At 39.6% G+C, this 18,931-nt stretch overlaps 1 protein-coding gene across 1 annotated transcript in view; it reads right to left on the bottom strand.

Moving 5' to 3' along the window:
• The window catches only part of LOC139711445 (somatomedin-B and thrombospondin type-1 domain-containing protein-like), a 62,324-nt gene extending 50,348 nt beyond the window's left edge, over nt 1-11,976 (bottom strand). The window contains exon 1 of the mRNA XM_071623326.1: nt 11,733-11,976. Coding sequence (XP_071479427.1) covers nt 11,733-11,976 — 244 coding nt within the window. The remainder of the gene's footprint in view (nt 1-11,732) is intronic.
• Between the last annotated feature and the right edge of the window lie 6,955 nt (nt 11,977-18,931).

Below are 18,931 nucleotides of genomic sequence, written 5' to 3' on the forward strand. Positions count from 1 at the left end.
GTTAAAACAAAGTCAAGAGAAACCAGTACATATCAACGATGAAGATAGCAACTATGTGGAAAGCTTACGGCGTTATTATGTCAATTATTTCTAACAAGCTCCTTAAGAAGCTCCAAAAGCATTGCAAAAATAAGGAGGCCTTATACCTGTTCTTTTTTTCATTCTTACGTAAAAACTATAGAAAGACGTAAGCAAGTGAAGAATAACGCAGAATAAACAATGAGGGACTGTGCATTCGCTTCGAAGTTCGATGATAGACATTTCAAACATGGTCTGTCACCATGTGACCACAATGTATTTTTCAAAATTTCCTAATTCTTAATCTAATTCGAATGTCAGAAAATCAGAGGCTATACATTATACAACTAAATCATCAGCACTCGGGGGCTTTGACAAAATGTCTAAATGTTTCAGTAACATATAGTATGATGTCACATCGAATAACATTATTTTCGAAGGTTTACATAATTGTCAGATTGTTGAGTAATCAGTCTCGATCTTGTTCATTCGTCAATGGTGCATGTCTTAAGGCGGAGGGGGTGGGTTTGGGGATACAGGCTTTGCTCCCTCCCCCCAATGTTAATGTTTCCAAAACGTATGAGGCCAAATTGGCGGAGAGGCGGTGGTGTATGATGAAATATAAAAAGTGAGCAGGTGTGACAGCTTCGACATGCTCAAGTCACTTCTTGGGAAATATGTAGGGCTCCAAAGCTGTAAACCCACAAGTCGGTTACTCTGGCTGGGTAGAGAAGATAATTGATAAAAACCTATCTGAAAGTTATGGATCATAACCAGATCATGAAGAGTCATAACCGCCCCCAACGGCAACCACCTGTGAAGCCACAATAAACTTTCTACCAAACTATAACCGCGCCGGATCCCATGATAAAGGCGCATTCGTTCCTGTACTGCCTCTTCACCTGCCCCCCTAAGAGCCCTTATTTAACCCCTCCAACCCCATCCTAACAAACAAACAAACAAACAGGCAAAAAGGCGAGAAAATAATAATAACATTGCATTGAACTATGTATATAATCATTGTAACACTTGAAAGACACTTTTTAAACATACAATATGCATGAAAGACATTTGCCTCTGTTTATTGCAGCTCGTTCGGCGCCCGCTGGTCTGGACTGGTGAAGAATAATGATCTAAAAGGTAATGTCCACTTCTGTTCTGAACCCTTTGCGAATAAACGGACACAGAGAAACAAAGAATATGAAGAATATGAAACAAAAATAAATTGAATGACTGTTGCAACTAACACGTGGACAAGGATCAAATGGTAAAACCATCCATTTAGGTCCACTTCTCTAAAAAGTAGAACGGATGTATAAAAGGGATCAGAATTATCAGTATGAAATGAATCAATTGCGGTGAACAATGTGAAATGTCCAATCGAGTTAATACCCGATGATCAACGATAAATCAATGACTTCCTCCCTTGACAATGAACGCTGAGTCGGTGGAATCAGGTCAAGCTCCCTATAGGCACGATCTGCTATTGTGCATTCCGAGATCCATTCCACTTTCCCTGGCTAATCCTGTTAAGTAAGTAAAATTAAGTTAAGTTAAGTTAAGTTAAGTTAAGTTGAGCTAAGTTAAGTTAAGTTAAGTGTTAAGTAAAAATGATATAATGAGTATTTTTACATTGCCCGTGAGTTCACCTATAATATTCCGCCCGGAGACTGAAGTTACAAGATATCGCCCAGAGACCGTTACCTAAGTAAGGCAAACTGCTCGTTGATGACCGTCTCCTCCACCTGTATACTTCAGATACAATGTATACACAAACCTATTTACTTTAAGTGCTCTTATTCATATTTCGATGAGAACATTGTTGAGTTGTCGGGTGCTGTTCGTTATTCCGAAGGTTCGCTATTCCGAAGGTTCGTTATTCCGAAGGTTCGTTATTCCGAAGGTTCGTTATTCCGAAGGTTCGTTAATCCGAAACACACAAATTCCCTATACCTAGGCCTAGATGTTCGTTAATCCGAAAATGAAACAGGGTTCCTTAATCCGAACATTTGTGACGTTATTCCGAAGGTTCGTTATTCCGAAGATTTGTTGATCCGAAAATGAAATTCGGAATATCGAACCATCGGAATAACGAATCTTCGGATTGAAGGGCCTTCGGAATAACGAACCTTCGGAATAACGAGCTGTAACCCTGTCTATGATTTCATTCAATCTAATTACGTAATTACGAAGAACATTGTTAACCCTTCTCTGTTAAATCAGCTAAACCGAATTCAAATCACTACGAACCCATTGAGTTCATTATGTTTAGTGAATCTCATAAAGTATATAAGTACAGACATTACAGATAAAAATATGAATGAATCGACAAAAAAAAGAGTAAATGCATGAATAGTTAAATGAGTAAATCATACTGTATACATGGCTGCGTCAACGTGTCACCAAATTCAATTTGATGACCGACTAGATCTACAAAAATCAAATGATACGACCTCATCGTTTGCAAGAATGATCTTTGTCTTGATACAAACGGGACGGTGCTTGGAGGTGGAATGCAACGGACGCATAAAAACTTTCAGAAATCTTTAGTTGAAAGTATCAGCTAATGACGTAAATGTTCTTTAGGATAATATTATTAGCATCGAGAGCTTTAAGCATGGAGCTGCTACGGTATGAATGATCATGATTTTTTTCATACACACTCAAACTAGAAACATATAATTATTATTATTATACCAGTAACGCCTTTTCCATGTTAAGTGGAGTCTCGATCACTAGCTTGTATTGGTATAAGATGCTGTTAACTTAAATTGGGACATTTCAGATTTCCCATTAATTCTAATTTGAAACGAGACAAGAGGGCGTGAACCAGCACCGTTTCTGCACTGTAAAGAAAATGAATGGATATAGGTCAGAAGTGTCTTACTTGGGTGACTGAACATTGAACAACAAGCAGGTTTTTTTTTTCTTTATCACACTCACGCAGCACGACAAAACTTTCCGTTCATGCAAAGATTTATTAATAGTGTTAGGCCACTTCTGTGCTATTGCAATGGTTATTTGCGCTCGACTGCAGTTACAGATCGCTTCTGAAGGCTAAGAATGAAACTGCTCAATTGTTGGACGAAATTTCCCGCTATCTCCGTGTAGCCATTCACTGGAGGCGTCAAACCGACGAGCAAATAAGCGCGGGAAAAATGAAATAAAAAGGGGGTTCTTCTTACAGCGCACCGTCTTAAGAAAGCAATAGGGTGAAAAAATTGACGATAGCAGATGACAAAGAAAACAAATATTGGAGCAGATTCACACACGAAATCTTTCCTTTTGTCATGGTTTCTTTTTGCACTTGACCTTGGGGCGACCGTGAGTTGTAAGTTAAGACGTCATGTTTGATCTCCGTGGAAATTAGTTTGCTCGGCCCGGGAATTTTTATTTTCGTTGCGTGCCACACGTGAGTCAGTGCGATTCATCCCTGCCGAACCGTGCTCAAATATCCGACAAACATTATCACAATGCCAACCTTTCGAGACCCTTTTGTTTGCGCGCGTTCGATTCTGCTCCGTTACAGTTTGCTCTCGGTTGTAAATGTGTCAAACTCAGATAGTTTCTCTGTGACCATGAATTCCAGACTCCGCAATATGTATAGCTCTAGCTCCGTGCACAATCTGGGTCATGTACTGTCACACAATCTCGCGCCAATTCCAGGTATTACAACAATTTAGTTGCCAAAATGGAAAAAAAAAGTTTGTCTGCCATGAAATTTTCGGTAGGTGATGGTTATGCCATTTTTGTCCTTTCCTTGTAGGCTCAAATAAAATGTAATGAAAGACCACAACACCACAGGAGAGACTAAAGTACGATTACGATGACACCCAACATACTAATAGTGTTTTTATTCTGGACCGAACGAAAGACCGCAGAGTGAGTTGAAAGAGTGTTGTGTCTGTCGACTACCTGCAGCTAAGGGGAAAAAAACAATTCATGAATACTCTGCAAAACGTCTAGAAAGTAGAGCGATAGAATTGTCTGTGAAAGCACGAGATTATCATGCAGAGGGGTGAAGGTTGAGGTGAGAGTTTTTCTTCAATTTGTCTCCCCCTACAAATAAAATTTGTACTAAATTGTACAGAGGGAGACAATTTGAAGAAAACTCACACCTCAGAATTGTCTCTCTCTGGCACTATATTTGACCTATATAAATTGTTTCCCTCTGCTTTCGCGAGTCTTTGGGTCACAAAGTCTCCTATTTCAATGTCTTGATTGTTTGAACTTAATTGTAACAAAAGAAATAATCAAGTTCTGGTGCCTTGTCCAAACAGCTTTGAACATTGCTATTTCTCCCACACCTTGTCGCCATTTCGCAACTGCTCTCACAAGCAGAGAGCAACAACATTTCCACTTCTGCATGATACTTGAGGGCCATTGTACAGATACTACACGACGAGTTCAACACGTGTGCGGACCCATCGCTTCCACTGACCTGAAATCTGGCTTTCCTATAAGAAAGCAATGTTTCCCTTCAATCTATACAATAACATAATATAGGCCTTCTTCATTTCCGACCCCTTAATGAGACAACTTGGATTTATGCAACAGGTGTTTTTTCCCCAAGAACCTACAGGTCACGTGATCCTTGGTGTCTGTGCGCGACTTTCATGATTTTGAGACTACTTAAAATGCACCATACAACCGACAAAAAAATGTTGAATACGCGATCGGTTCAAGAAATGGCACGCACTTAATGGCGTACCCTCTGATTTTTGTGGCAGCAATTTTCAGTGTAAATCGAGCGTATGTTTTATTTATGATTTTGTTTTGATCCAAATTCTACCCAGTTCTGCCGTCCGTATCTTGCCACTAGACGTCGAGTGTCAGGTATTTTGATGTGAAGTATTAAAGAGTGTTTGCTTGTCCGCTTTATCGCAGTGTTTGAAGTACCGGGTGATTCATACGTACACTAGACTAACCCCTCGCTATATTATCACAGAGTACTGATAGAATATCAATAATTCCGTCACGCCTACGCTATTTGTAAATCAAAGGTTGAAACGCCGTGTCCCAGAGCGTCCTCATGCACACGACTATTTGTCCATTTCAATTTATGTGAATCACCATTAGCATTTAAAACGTCTCCAGTGGCTGGGACAAGTCTACCAAGAACATCGTCTGTTGTTTTCATTTTTGTTCTTTGATTTTGGTTTTAGAGAGCAAGCGCTGAGCTCGAATCATTAAACATTTCGAACAAACAGATAGCTGCCATTACATTTTGAATGAACAAGAATAGACGTTAGAATCTTGACATGGGAGCAACTATTTCCATACATAAGTAGATAGGTTTGTGTTCGTTTTTATTTTCACGAAAAAAAAATGCTGCAAATGATATCAAACTGATACTGAAACTATCATGACTGTAATGAGAGCAAAATGATTTATTTGAAGGATTTTTCTGAGTATTGTAAGAAATTGACAATACTGTTTTCAATTTCACTTCATACTATGAAGGAGCGGGATTATAGAAATAACTCTGGCAACCCTTTCCTTTCACTGGGAAAATGATAGAGATGTGAACTGGAAGCCTCTCTGTCGTTATCACCAGGCGATGGGGGGGGGGGGGGGGACAAACTTTCATGTAAGGAAGCGTGTTTTTTGTTTTTTTGTTTTGTTTTTGTTTTTATTTGTGTGGTTGTTATTTTTTTTAAAGAAATGATTGACATATAAAGGAGTCATTGGATGGTGAGGGACGTTCGCACGTCTGCATTGTCTGTGATTGTACCTTTTGTCACAACGCACCATGGCGTATCAAGGAACTTTTTTTATGCTGTAAAAAATGTCACCTAACATAACGTGATCGGTGTACCGTGCAATTGACACTCTCGCAAAAGTGTCTGACTATGCTTATTTTAGCCATGCAAGAACCGTTGATTGGCTGCTTCTCCATGGAAGACCTTCATTACTCTCTAAACATCAAACCTTCATACGGCGTCACGGACTCAGCTGACTTGGTAAGCACTTTAAGCAAAGCATGTAAACACTGTGTTTAGTCCTAGAGCCTCACGTTTTCTTTGTCTCATTAAATATGCAGATCACGAATTGAGAAAACAAAATAAGAGAATAGAGTAGACAATAAGAAAGAATTCAAAATAAACAGAGCCCGAGTAAGGGGAACACTGACAGTTTTCTCTGTCGTCTGACAGCCAACTTAAGACCAGATTATTCTCGCTCTGCTGTCTTTTTAGAATTTTCTATGGTTTTTTAAACTCCAACTTTTCGACTTATACCGACTCAAAATTCCATCCATTCTAATAATAAACGTACGTATTCTCTTCATCTGAAAGAAAGGAATGTGTTATATTGGAGTTGTGGGTCGAGGACTCCTGTATTATGTCGTGTATGCATTAGAATATAAAATGCATACGAAATCATAACATACATGTAATATGGCTTTCCTTTTTTCCGAAGATAATCTCATCAAGCAAAACTGTTTTTTTTTTTTTTTTTGGGGGGGGGGGGGAGGGGTACAATTCGTTATATCGAAGGCTCGTAATCCGAAAACGAAATACTGTTCGTAATTCCGCAGGTTCGTTTAGTAGGCACCTTTTTGGTCATTTTCGAATTAACGAGCCTTCAGAATAACGTCACAAATGCTCGTCGGATTAACGAACCCTACTTCATTTTCGAATTAACGAACATGTAGGTATATAGAGTTCGTACGTGGGGGAGCTGTGGCATAGTGGATAAGACTCCCGACTCCTGATCGGAGGACCCGAGTTCGAATCCCGCCCAGTGCTTACGTCCTTGGACAAGATGTTTTTACCCACTGTGTCCCTCTCGACCCAGGTGTATAAATGGGTACCTGGCAACGCTAGGGTAATAATAATAGCATGGCCCTCTGGTAGCGTAGAGCAGTGGCAACACTGAAGAGGCTACCCTGGGTAGATAATACCTTATTATTGTTATTATTATGTTTCGGAATAGCAAACCTTTGGAATATCGAACCTAATTCATTTTCAGATTGGCAAATTTGTCCTTAAGAATAACGAACATCACCTTTGTTTGTTTGTTTCTTTGTAATGTTTGTCTGTTTTTGTTTTGTTTTGTTTTGTTTTGTTTTTTTTGTTTTTTTTGGGGGGGGAGGGGGGTATATAGAGAGGATAACCCTGTTCTTACTGACCGATGATCAATGGACAGATCTTGGGCTCCCATTTTCCTCATTCCGCCGACACGATTTGTCGTTGAGAAAACAGTCATTATAACAGGGTGCTCCGTTTTATTGCATGCTCGATCGATGCATGCGGTGTAGAATAGGCACTATAATATATCCGGTTAAACTTTGTGTCAACACAAACTAGCGCAGACACTCGAAAGAATGGTCCTTCCTCGGAGATCGTTATCACAACATTTGTAGATGAGATGGTTGGCGTGACGTCACCGTACGTCATCAAGCGTGTAGAGCGAATGACGTTGAAGGGAAAAATAATGGGTCTCCATACATCCCATATGAAACTCATGTCCTGGAGATACGTCGATATTCAAGCGGAGTTACAATGTGGGATTGAAAGAAAAGAGGAACCAAAGCAACACTAAACAGTGTTCTATGATGTGTACCTTCATTTCCCTCTCCTTATGTAGAGAGAGAGAGAGGGAGAGAGGAGGGGGAGGGGATATACATATATATATATATATATTTATGTACATAAATATGTGTGTATATATATATATATAAACATATATGTATAATATGTATATATATATATATATATATATATATATATATATATATATAGAGATGTGTGTGTGTGTGTGTGTGTGTGTGTGTGTGTGTAAAGGGACAGAGAGAAAGGCGAGGATTAGATAGAAAAAAGGAAAAAAGTTTTTAGACTGAAAAGTTATCTCATTGGGAAGAAATTGACTTTTTGTATCTGATGATGTTCTCTCATTTTTACATAATGACTTGTGTGGGGGTTGTATTAAAGTCAACTAGCAGTAAACTGGACTTCCACATTTTGTTAATCAGCAGTTTTGTCAGGCTTTAAATCCTTTCATTTCATGAGCTTGGAAATCCTCATCATTTCCAAGGTTATAATGATAAACATTGTCTCCAGATTTTTTTTTTATTAACGTCCTACAGAGGTTTCAGTCTTTTTCCCCACAAGACTCCAGACTTTCAAGAGTAATCTCATAACTCTCTGCTTCATCGTCAAAGCAAGAGATCAGAATCATAGCTTCCTAAAATGATTTATGTAGTGTTTATATCTGTGAGCAAACCCGACTTATCGTTCCCTCATCACTGCAAGTGAGGTCCGTATTGGAGTTAGAGCCTGTACTCAAAAGTAGTTCAAGTTCAAGTTTACTTATTTTTTCTCCATCTCCAGCATAGCAGCACATACGCACAGTATAAATAAAAGGAAAGAGATGTCAGCATAAGCGATTCAAATCGGAGTTCAAGGTACATTCAGATTTGATGAAAATTAAAGAAGTGAAACGTTTTGAGTGATGAATAATTATTATGGGGGTGGAGATGGGGGGGGGGGTCGCTAAAGAGGGAGAAGCTTGTAGATTGTGAGTTCCAAAAGTTGCAGTTTACATGCAAGGAAGAAAATAGAAGGAATGTAGACGCAATGAGAGACATTACAGTACATTCACGACCATATCGCAAAATGATGTGGGACGTGTATATGGATGTCAAACAGTTCTTATCTTTTCAGGCAATCACAATGTTCTTGTTCGAAAGTCGACCACTGTATCACCGGCAGAACGATATACATACTTGTAGTCTGGCTTGGTCGCTCACGAGTGCTAGGCGCTCCTTGTCATGAATGCGTATGTACACACATATCATAATTATTATGTACGTCCAGAATGGCAAGCAAAAGAAGATAAACTATTCCATTTAAGGACATCGGTGTCGCGTGGAGGTCTTCAAAAGGTAACCATTTCAGCGGCAGCCAAGTGGTAAAAGCATTGGGGCATGATTAGAAAGACGCATAGCGATATCATACTTGTATACATGAGTGTTTTTCCAGTGTTATATTTTTTCTGTTGTGTGGAACTGCGCATAATCAATCGTGCGTATACTCTGAAACCAGCATTCTTTGGAAGAAGAATCATTATGATTACATTGCAGGTGAAGAAATCATGATCAAATAAACGTGACGTATTGTTCTATAAATGCATGTACTGGTGACAGAAAAGCGAGTCAATCACTTGCATCGTATTTCTTTAAAAAGTTTATTCTTCAGTCAAAAAGTACATTTAATTTCCAATGACAGCGTTGCCTTGGTAGGACCTGTCCGATGATTAATGGAGCGAAACGCAGGTTGTGTTGAGGATTTGAATGCACTCTTTCAATGGCGTCATTGACCGTATAACTATATGCCTCACCTCCAAGTCCAATTTTATCAGATGATCTAAAGGGAGAAATCTACCGTTTTCAGTATCTGTATGCAACCTGACAACGTGGAAACACACGTGCCCAGTACGAATCATATAAGTTGAGCTCTGCGTAAATATGCGTATGTGTACTAGTATACACAAGGAAAATAGGGTTATACAAGTCATACTCGTGTATGTGTAGGTTCGTGAGTGTATGCAAGAGGGCTGAGTGTAATGTGGGTGTGTGCTGAGGTATTTGTATATAATGTTTTCTTATTGGTCTGCGCAATGATGATATGGTCGATTTTACAACCTGAGCTCCGATGGTGAAGCCGAGAAAAACAAGTGGAGGAAGAACCCATGCCGGGTATATAATCGTATTGGCCGCTTCCATAACACAGTCTTCGTGAGACCAGTCATCATTGTTTACACCCGAGAAGCAAATAAAACTCGGCCTACGCGCTGGAATTCTCCCACGTGTCATTGTACGAGAGGAGAGGACGATATCGTTTTTATTTCTTGTTTATGTCGCCGTATATGAGTGGGCGTTTATCTGCCATGCGATGATGGGGGTGGGGCGGGTGGGGATGGTAACAGGTGAGGCCGTAACACACCCAAGAAGCGGCGCGGCGTCGCGGCGTTGCATCACCTGCGTCTTCGCAGGTGATGTTCTGATAGTCTTCATATCCAGACGCAGACTTAATGCATGACTGCATCCATCTCATTAAAAAAGAATCTCCAAAACATCAAACCATGGAGCTACAAACCAAACCAACACCTCATCAACCAACTTGACACGAAAGTAACCTCAGATGGGTGAAACCATTCTTCACATAAACTTATACTTTAAAGGCATAATTTATCATTTGCAGATGAAACAAAAACCCAGCATTAGTGCTTTAAAATAGTTCTAAAACAACCACTGTAAAAATTTGAATCCGTATAATCGATGTTAAGTATTGTTAAATACACAAAATGTGAACAATAGTTATAATAAAAATGTTTTCAGACTAAACCGTATACAGTTACGGTTTATTGAGAAAAACACTGATATCTCCTTGTATTTTAGGCTTTATTGCGAAAATTGTGTATGGTAGGATGTTTTGTGATACAACAGACCTACACATATGCATCAAATGTGATATCTTGAACATTTTTGAAATCACTTCTTCCAAAGGTAAAATGTACCTTTAAGGTGAGCATACATGCTCACTCATGTCTTTCTTGTAAGTAGGTATATGTTAGCACGAGCGGGAGGATACCAGAAGTTGCTTTTGAAATTACTTCTCTCCAAATTAGTTTATTCGCTAGCCTCAAATGGGCGCAATACTTCCTTTTTTTTTTCATCATAGCTGTCTTTTCAGACGCGAGGCTACACAGGTAAGAGAGAGGGCAGGGAGGGTGAATGTCTTAAGAGTCCCGCCGATTCATAAAGTCTGGCTGGATGCTTCCACAACTGACCTCCAGCGTGGGGTTTATGTGGGCAGAGGCAAACATTTTGGCGCGTTAAAAAAGGTCGTTTCTCCTCTGTCGGTGAGTGGCACATGGGAATAAGGTAAGACTGCTATACTTTGATACATTAAGTTGAAGAGAGCATCCTTCGTCGTGTTTGCCAATCACGCATGGGTCTGGAATGACGCACCAATCTGTCAATTCGGAACGACTTGACAAAAGCTTCCTTCGTCTTCTTAATCAAATTGATTTAGGAGATATATATCTGTTATATGTTTCTAACCATGTATACTCTCGAAAGGAGAGAGGAAGAGAAAGATACAGAAAGAGAGAGATATAAACTGTTGTGGTCTTCTTTTCTTACTGCTTTGAGATTGTCTCTTCTGACTTCCCTACAGTGTTCTCGTTGCGAAGCTCATTACTGGTTTTAAACTAATACCATGATTTGTGACTGAATCGCATGGTTAACCATCTTCAATTTCAATTTCAATTTCAATTCATTCTTTTTCATATTTCTCCTTCATGAATATTATCACAGAAATAATGGCGTATAAATCGCATGTGCCAAGATGGTCTTTAGATATGAAGAAATTAGAAAAAAAAATCTAAATGGTTTCGTCTTTCCATGATTTTCATTTATCTGTTTTTTTCTTGTGTAAAGACATTATGCCACATACATACACACTCATAACGCACACGTACAGAGTAACATGCATACATACATACATACATACATACATCATATCATTTTTATTTCAAATAATTTGAAGGAGGAGAGAGAGAGGGGGGGAGATGGATATATTCTTATGAGGAAAACATAAACATTATCAAGAGATTACAAATATCGATGACATGCATGACAGCCACTATCCTGATGTAGGATTGAATATCGAGAGATTGGGGTGGATGTACACACGCCCTCAACTTACCCTGGCACGTCTGTTCGTAGTCTGAGCAGCAGTCCCGGGTGTATGTACAGGCAGAGTCGCAGTAGCATGGTTGAAAGTACCTCGATCCCACCCGGTAGCCCTGCGAGTGGCAAGAGATTTCTTTCCCGTCGCAGCAGAGCGGCTGACCGTCGGGTCCCCCCGCCGCGCAGCCGTTGGCCCGGACCAGAGCGGGAGCCACGGAGATGAGCATAGAGAGCAGCGCGAGAGAAGATGACACACTCATCTTAATATGATGCATTGCGAGAGAGTTCAAGATGGAATTTCTTGCAAGAGTCCAACCCAAACACCCACACTCAATTCCCGTGACAGAACAACGCGAGATGAGAATATTCCGTTAGGTACTAAATCCCTGGCAGGCTTGGTTCACGACGCGGAAAAACTGAGCATAGAAATGAAAAAAATGAAATCCAAACACGACTGAAATTTCGTCGATGGTCGCAACGTTAAGGTCGAGCTTGATTTGCATCTATTCCACTGGACACTAACTGAAGTTAAAACTTCACCCGACCGTCCTTACTCCACGAAGTTGTCGCGGGACTCCGATATTTTTTTTCTTCAAATTACGAGATCTTTCTCGAGTTCGCTTTAATCATAAAACGTAATGTGTATTAGCTAGTAAGAAGCATTGAAACATTGGATGATTTGCTTGATAAACTGATGTCATTTTCGATGATATGTCGATGACTTCCTCTTTCCCGATCACCGTAATCCTCGATTCAAAAGACTCCGAGGGCAGCGATTAGGGAACGCAACGCACACTCACCAGAATGAGTGAGGAAGAAGACTGTTTGCAGTCGTGTGCTTGCTTTCTTTGACGGGCGCGAACTGTCAGCGAACTTTACTATTTTCCTTTTTTAGGTAAGCACAGATTTTTCCGATTTAGGAGAAGGGCATAGAAGTACAGCGCCACCAGCGGCAATAAACATACATGATTTCAGATGACGCTTTCTGATTGGTCAATTGTTTGCACAGCTACAATTCTTTGCAAAGCTCTACCTCTCTGTGAACTCCTTGGTGCCCTTCCTATTCGTGCGGACACTTCTCAGGCACCACCTATTGGTTTGTCAGTGACGCCGCGCAAGTAATGCAGTAAAGTGAAAAGAAAGCCTTGCATCAGAAAAACTGTGGAACGCTCGGTCTTAGATCTGCAACACCTGACCTCTTATAAGAGACAATGTAGTTCATCTCGGAGTAAATAGGAGGCACGATGGTAGGTAAGATAATGAATTCATCTGACTGTTTATGACTCGGCATTGACTTAAATAGTTTCCTTAATACCCCCTGTCCTGCCTTTATATCAGGGCCATGTTATTTTACAAGATGCAACATTCGAAGACATTGCATCGAGGAAGGCAACCTTTTGGTTTCAGTCAATCCGACCAAAGCATGTTAGAAAAAAAAAGTATCAGATATTGCTTTCGTTTTAAATTGTACGACAAAATGTCCAGTATTAAATGCAGGATCGTAACCAAAAGACTAATGGCATGGCGTATCCATATTCCATTGCAACCCCCCCCCCCCCAAAAAAAAAAAAAAAACCCAACAAAAAACGGAAAAACAACGAATATATACATCGAGCTTAATAATAATAGGACAAAATGTGCGATATTACGCGTGACTACTACATACTTTCAATCGTGTGAAAGTACTTTGACACACCGTATGCATAACACTCGCGTCAAAATACACCTTCTTCAAATTGCTTCATAGACAAGAGGGCAGGTAAATTCTGAAGAGTTTTCCTTTTATTATGATATTCAGTAAACAGTCATCCCTCTTTACTCATCTCCCTGTGGATTAAGGGATTAATCCGTAAGTGATCGGAATGGGTGATTCTACTAATCCAGTTCAAGGAAATGTGACCGCCACCAACGCAAGCTACAAGCCCTGTAGCTAAACCCACATCCTATTAAAATGAGCCACACGTGAAAGGAGATGAGTGTGTATAGGTTAGGATATTCCACAAGACTGCTAAGATTTTTGAGACATAGGGGAAAAAGATGCAAAGGTCGATTGACAGATGCACTGAGAGATAGCCATAGAAATAAATAGACACAAACCTTAAAGACGTACGACCGCATAAATTTGATATGATACTTTATCCCTCTCTATCTGATTATCTATCTACCTCCCTTTCTATCTACTTCCTACCTATCTATCTATCTATCTATCTATCTATCTATCAATCTATCTATCTATCTATCTATCTATCTATCTATCTACCTCCCTATACTATCTACTTCCTATCTACCTCCCTATACTATCTACTTCCTATCTACATACCTATCTATCTATCAACCAGTCTATTTATTTGTCTATTCATTTATTTATTTATTCATTTATTTATTTATTTATTTATTCATTCATCCATCTATCTATCTATCTATCTATCTAGCTATCTATCTATCTATCTATCTATCTATCTATCTATCTATCTATCTATTTAATATACGCATATCATATGCGTATATTAAAGGACAAACAGGTGTCTGTTCTGGATATATATGTATCAGTGATACATATATATCCAGTACAGACACCTGTTTGTCCTTTTGTTTATTCCGTGCCTTCATGAGAGAAAACAACTTGATTTGATCGGCAGAAAAACCAAAAGTGATTTCCGTATGATTTCTCATAATAACCATTAACTCCTCCCCCCTCTCTCTCCCATATCTCGTGATGGGGGAAAAACAACAGAAAGGGGACGAAAGGGGTAAGGGAATGACAGTTTTCTTGCATGGCGCCCATTCTGAGAGAATAACAGTCACTCGACAGTTGCTGCTACGCATCTTACTCGAAACCGGAAACGCCAAATGAAAGTGGGAGGAGTCAACATGAACCGGGATTTCTGCATCTGCCGACATCCCTTCGAATCAGCATCCAATGACAGATGTGAAATGTGCGGGAAGGCCCGGGGAAGACATTGCACCCTCGACACACCTCTTGTCTTTCGCCGTTCTTCTCGCGGTTGACGATTATATCCGTGACAGAACTTGACATAGCTCAGAGTCTACCGGCTATAATTCGAGCTGATTTAGTGTCCTGACATCATCCCCTCACTCACGGTGATATCATGAGGATTAAAAGGCAGGGATGTCATTCAGTTCGAGTGGAAAGTGAGAAGTCATTTGGCTCATGCAGGCCTCCATAACCCTCAGGGTGCCACATCAATTACCTATCCGTAGATTTGTGTGTGAAATTTGAACACTTTTGACTAATTGTAACATAAAGGCTTAAGGCAGCAAACTCATTCTCTTCGATTTTGACCCAAGCTATTCACGGATGGAATGTTTAATGTTTTCTTTGGTTTAGAGAGCAAATATGCACGGCAAACCGATTGATTGATTGATTGATTGATTGATTGATTGATTGATTGATTGATTGATTGATTGATTGATTGATTGATTGATTGATTGATTGATTGATTTACCTACAGGTATCTTGAAAGATAAATTTGTCTTCGCTTGGATCTGTCAAGTTTAAAATTTGATGTGTTCAACTTTAAGTATTCGGGCAGACGTACTCGCCTATTGATGAACTTTTGATTTCAATTTTGATTTAGAACACCGCAATCAAAGTGTTAATAGAGCAAACAACCGACCAAACTATACCAAACAACCATCCAACCTATTGAACGACAGATCAATTTTGTGCCTTGATTGTTTGTTTTTTGTAGTGGATGCCGTGTTATGCTGCCAGGACTATCTCTATCTAATTAAATGCTATATATACTGTGAAACTGATCATCGAAATCAGTTTTAAACTGAAGCAATTGCACGTGACCAAACGAATACTTCACTCCTCATGTCATGCAAACGAGTCCAACCATGTGGCTGATGACGTGATCTATATAGCGCAGTGTGAAGAAAACAAAGAACATAATTTGCTTCAAACATTATCATCGCATTCTGGGAACCTCATACTGCATCCAAAAAAAAATTAGAATTCGTGGTAATTAAGCCTTTTTATGCCAATGAGGCAAATAATGTGCAAAAATCTTACACACGTACCTATGGACATGTTATTAATGCGGCACACAGAGAGTTCAAGCTGAGATTATTCAACCACAGTGTGTGGGGCGCTGTGGCATAGTAGATAAGACTTGACTCCCGATCGGAGGACCCGAGTTCGAATCCCACCCAGTGCTTACGTCGTCGGACAAGATGTTTTTATCAATGTGTCTCTCTCGACCCAGGTGTATACGAATGGGTACCTGGCAACGCTAGGGTAATAATGATAATGACAGGGCCCTCTGGTAGAGCAGTGGCAACACTGAAGAGGCTACCCTTAGTAAATAAGACCTAATTATTATCATTATTATTATCATTATTATTATTATCATCATTATTATAATCAAGACATGGGTCCTTTAGAGACAGCGTTAATACCGTTACATTTTTTGTCATCATATGAACCACTAATTTCTGTAGGTGTAGCGTAGGTATAGCAAATCTACATATTCCACAAGATGGATTTGCAATCAGTTCGATGCGACAAAACCTGTATGGATTTGTGGTGTATACGTTCATAATGACATTGTATCATTTTAAATGACGCCTATAGCGAGCACTCAACTTACACCGTGCAACTGAAAATCAATGCGCTCAGCATTTTTTTTTTTTTTTTTTTTTTTTTTTGGTCATGGAGTGTTATCGCGGCTAAAACATGTGATGGGGAGATTTTCAGGATGAATTCAATGTGAAATCAAGATTTCAAAAATGATTTCCAGCGCTGAACGCTAAGTAATAAGAAGAAAAACTCTCAAAATCAAGCAAAAAGTAAAAATGAAAAGAAGAAAAGAAGCCAGGAAGGGTCAGACAGTTTTCACTTTATTATACAATATCAGTCGATTTTTCCCTAAATCATGTTTGCAAACGTGTGACCAAAAAGCTGTAAGTATATCATCACTCGCTCGCGCCTCTCATAGATCACTGGCTGTGTCGCCACTCGGTTGACGTGAAGTCGTGTGGATGTCGGTTTTCACATTTTTATGACATTTTTTTAAACATCGTGCTGTTTATATATAGAGTGCACCTACACCTCCTCTTTTTAATTTTACGCTCACTTCAAAGTCACTGTTCGTGCTCGAAAAAAAACGTAGTCTTTCGTTGCTTTAAAGCGATTGTGCCATTCTCAAAAAAAGTTTGTCCCGTTATTGAGTCATTCTTGTTCATATTAAATCGATACCAAGGAAAATGTACAAACTTACATCTGGTCACGCCCTCTACCGATGGTCAGTGGTTAACCACAAGCAATAGAGTGTTGAAAGGGAAATGAAATCCAAGTACAAACATGTGGATTGAGTGAATGCTTTGCAGAACACATCAGTGATATTTCAAGAAAATCGAATACTTTGTTCGATAGTTACGAATCTTTTAAAGTTTCGGTAACGCTATCGCTGGATGGAAGGAGACGACTACAATAATCTTTGTGATGTCACAGTAGGACAACGGTATAAAGAAAACATGAGGAGATTTCTTTCAACATATCTACATTTTTTTCTTTTTTAGCATAATGAAAGAGCACTTTATGACAACTACGGGCGTAAACAAGAATTGGCGAACATGGACGTATAAATAACTATACAAACATCATTCTTGCAGGAAAAGCTAATCATCAGCCTTGTGGGTAAAATTTTAGACTATATAAAAAAAAAAATTTGCTGGAAGTGGAAGACCTACTTATGTTGCTTTGAAGTTTAACCCATCAAATATGCATCGAAACAATGTAGCCATGATAGACGTAATTAATTATTCTACGATCCATCCTTCTTTAACTTCTACTAATTTTTCAAACGCCTGCGCCTTTCTTTGCGTCAAATGCGATGTATCTTTAACTAGCTATGAAACAGGAAAGCATGCAGCAGATGACATCGTACACACGTTTGAAGTTTTCCAGTCCACATCAAGTCGTATATCAAAAGCTGTCGTTTCTTCCCACGGATACGAGAGTCCAAAGTGGCGCGAGGATCTGTCGCATTCTCGCTTTTACATGCGGATGGGCTCTGAGGTTATGTACGGTGAAACGCAAACTCAACTCCAAGTTCAAGTTTACTTTGATAAACACGGTAAAAACGAACGAAAAGAATAGTAAGCATAGACTATTACCGTCGGACAGTTTCTATCAAACCTTGAGGAGAATGCAATGACTTTTTAACGTTGGCTATGTTTTCACGAAACATTAGTTTCCCTAACGAGTAAACGTGCAAATAATTACGATGAGACATGAACTATATAATATCTCTTTGATACCGACACGAAAATATAACTGGAATCCTCTTTCTGTAAATATTTTGAGCAACTGAATCATTTTTGTTTTCATTTTCAAATTGTAATCATCGTTTAAATTGACTATCGGCACCGTCTCATGCAGGCGTACTCATTTCCACACAGGGAATTGAGTTAGGATCAGTGCATAAGGCCTAGGCACACCGAGCACGGTAACGGCAACGGTCCGTTTTTTGTTTTGTTTTGTTTTTGTTTTTGTGTAGTTTAGTTTATTTATTTATCTATTTATTTTTTTGCTATGGTGCGCCATAAGGAACCATGCCGTGTTCTGTTACAATATCACTTTCCCACTGATGATTTTGATAGGAAAAAAAAATCTTCAACTGGCGACTATGCTGTCCTTGATTTTGACACAAGAATACAATTTTGGGTGGGTTTTTTTTCTCCCGATTTATTGATATTGTAAACAGAATCAGACATGGTTCCTTTTGGCGCACCATAACAAACAAAAAACAAACAAACAAAAACAACAACAAAAAAACCCCGGAATGTTGTCGTTACCGTGCTTGGTGTGCCGAGGCCTTAAGTTTAAAATTTTCTTAAATCTGTTCAATTGGATCGGTTTTACTGTGTATTTTTTTCATGTCGGCGACTTGAACTTGAAACCAGACAAGGAAACAACAGCCAGGTGAAGAAACCGCATCGACACAAGGCGCACCGACATCTCACGTCTTGTAAAAAGAGATCTCACGCGAACGTGACGCAATTAGACGTGGCAGATGGGCTAATGGATACAAGGCCTCGCGTCACCCCGGGGTGTCAAAGCTGTATAGCCTTTTCCCCCCTTTGCCTGCACCCTTCCCTAGACCCTCCTGGGCTCTTGCGGTCAGGCAACGCTGGAAGGGGTTATTGGTATAGGCCTGGATGAAGTAGGGTCCTGGTGCTCGGCTC

The sequence above is a fragment of the Diadema antillarum genome, unplaced genomic scaffold (genome assembly GCF_040938485.1).
Source record: "Diadema antillarum isolate AM-2024a unplaced genomic scaffold, OU_Dant_1.0 seq00001659_RagTag, whole genome shotgun sequence".
Classification (NCBI taxonomy): domain Eukaryota; kingdom Metazoa; phylum Echinodermata; class Echinoidea; order Diadematoida; family Diadematidae; genus Diadema; species Diadema antillarum.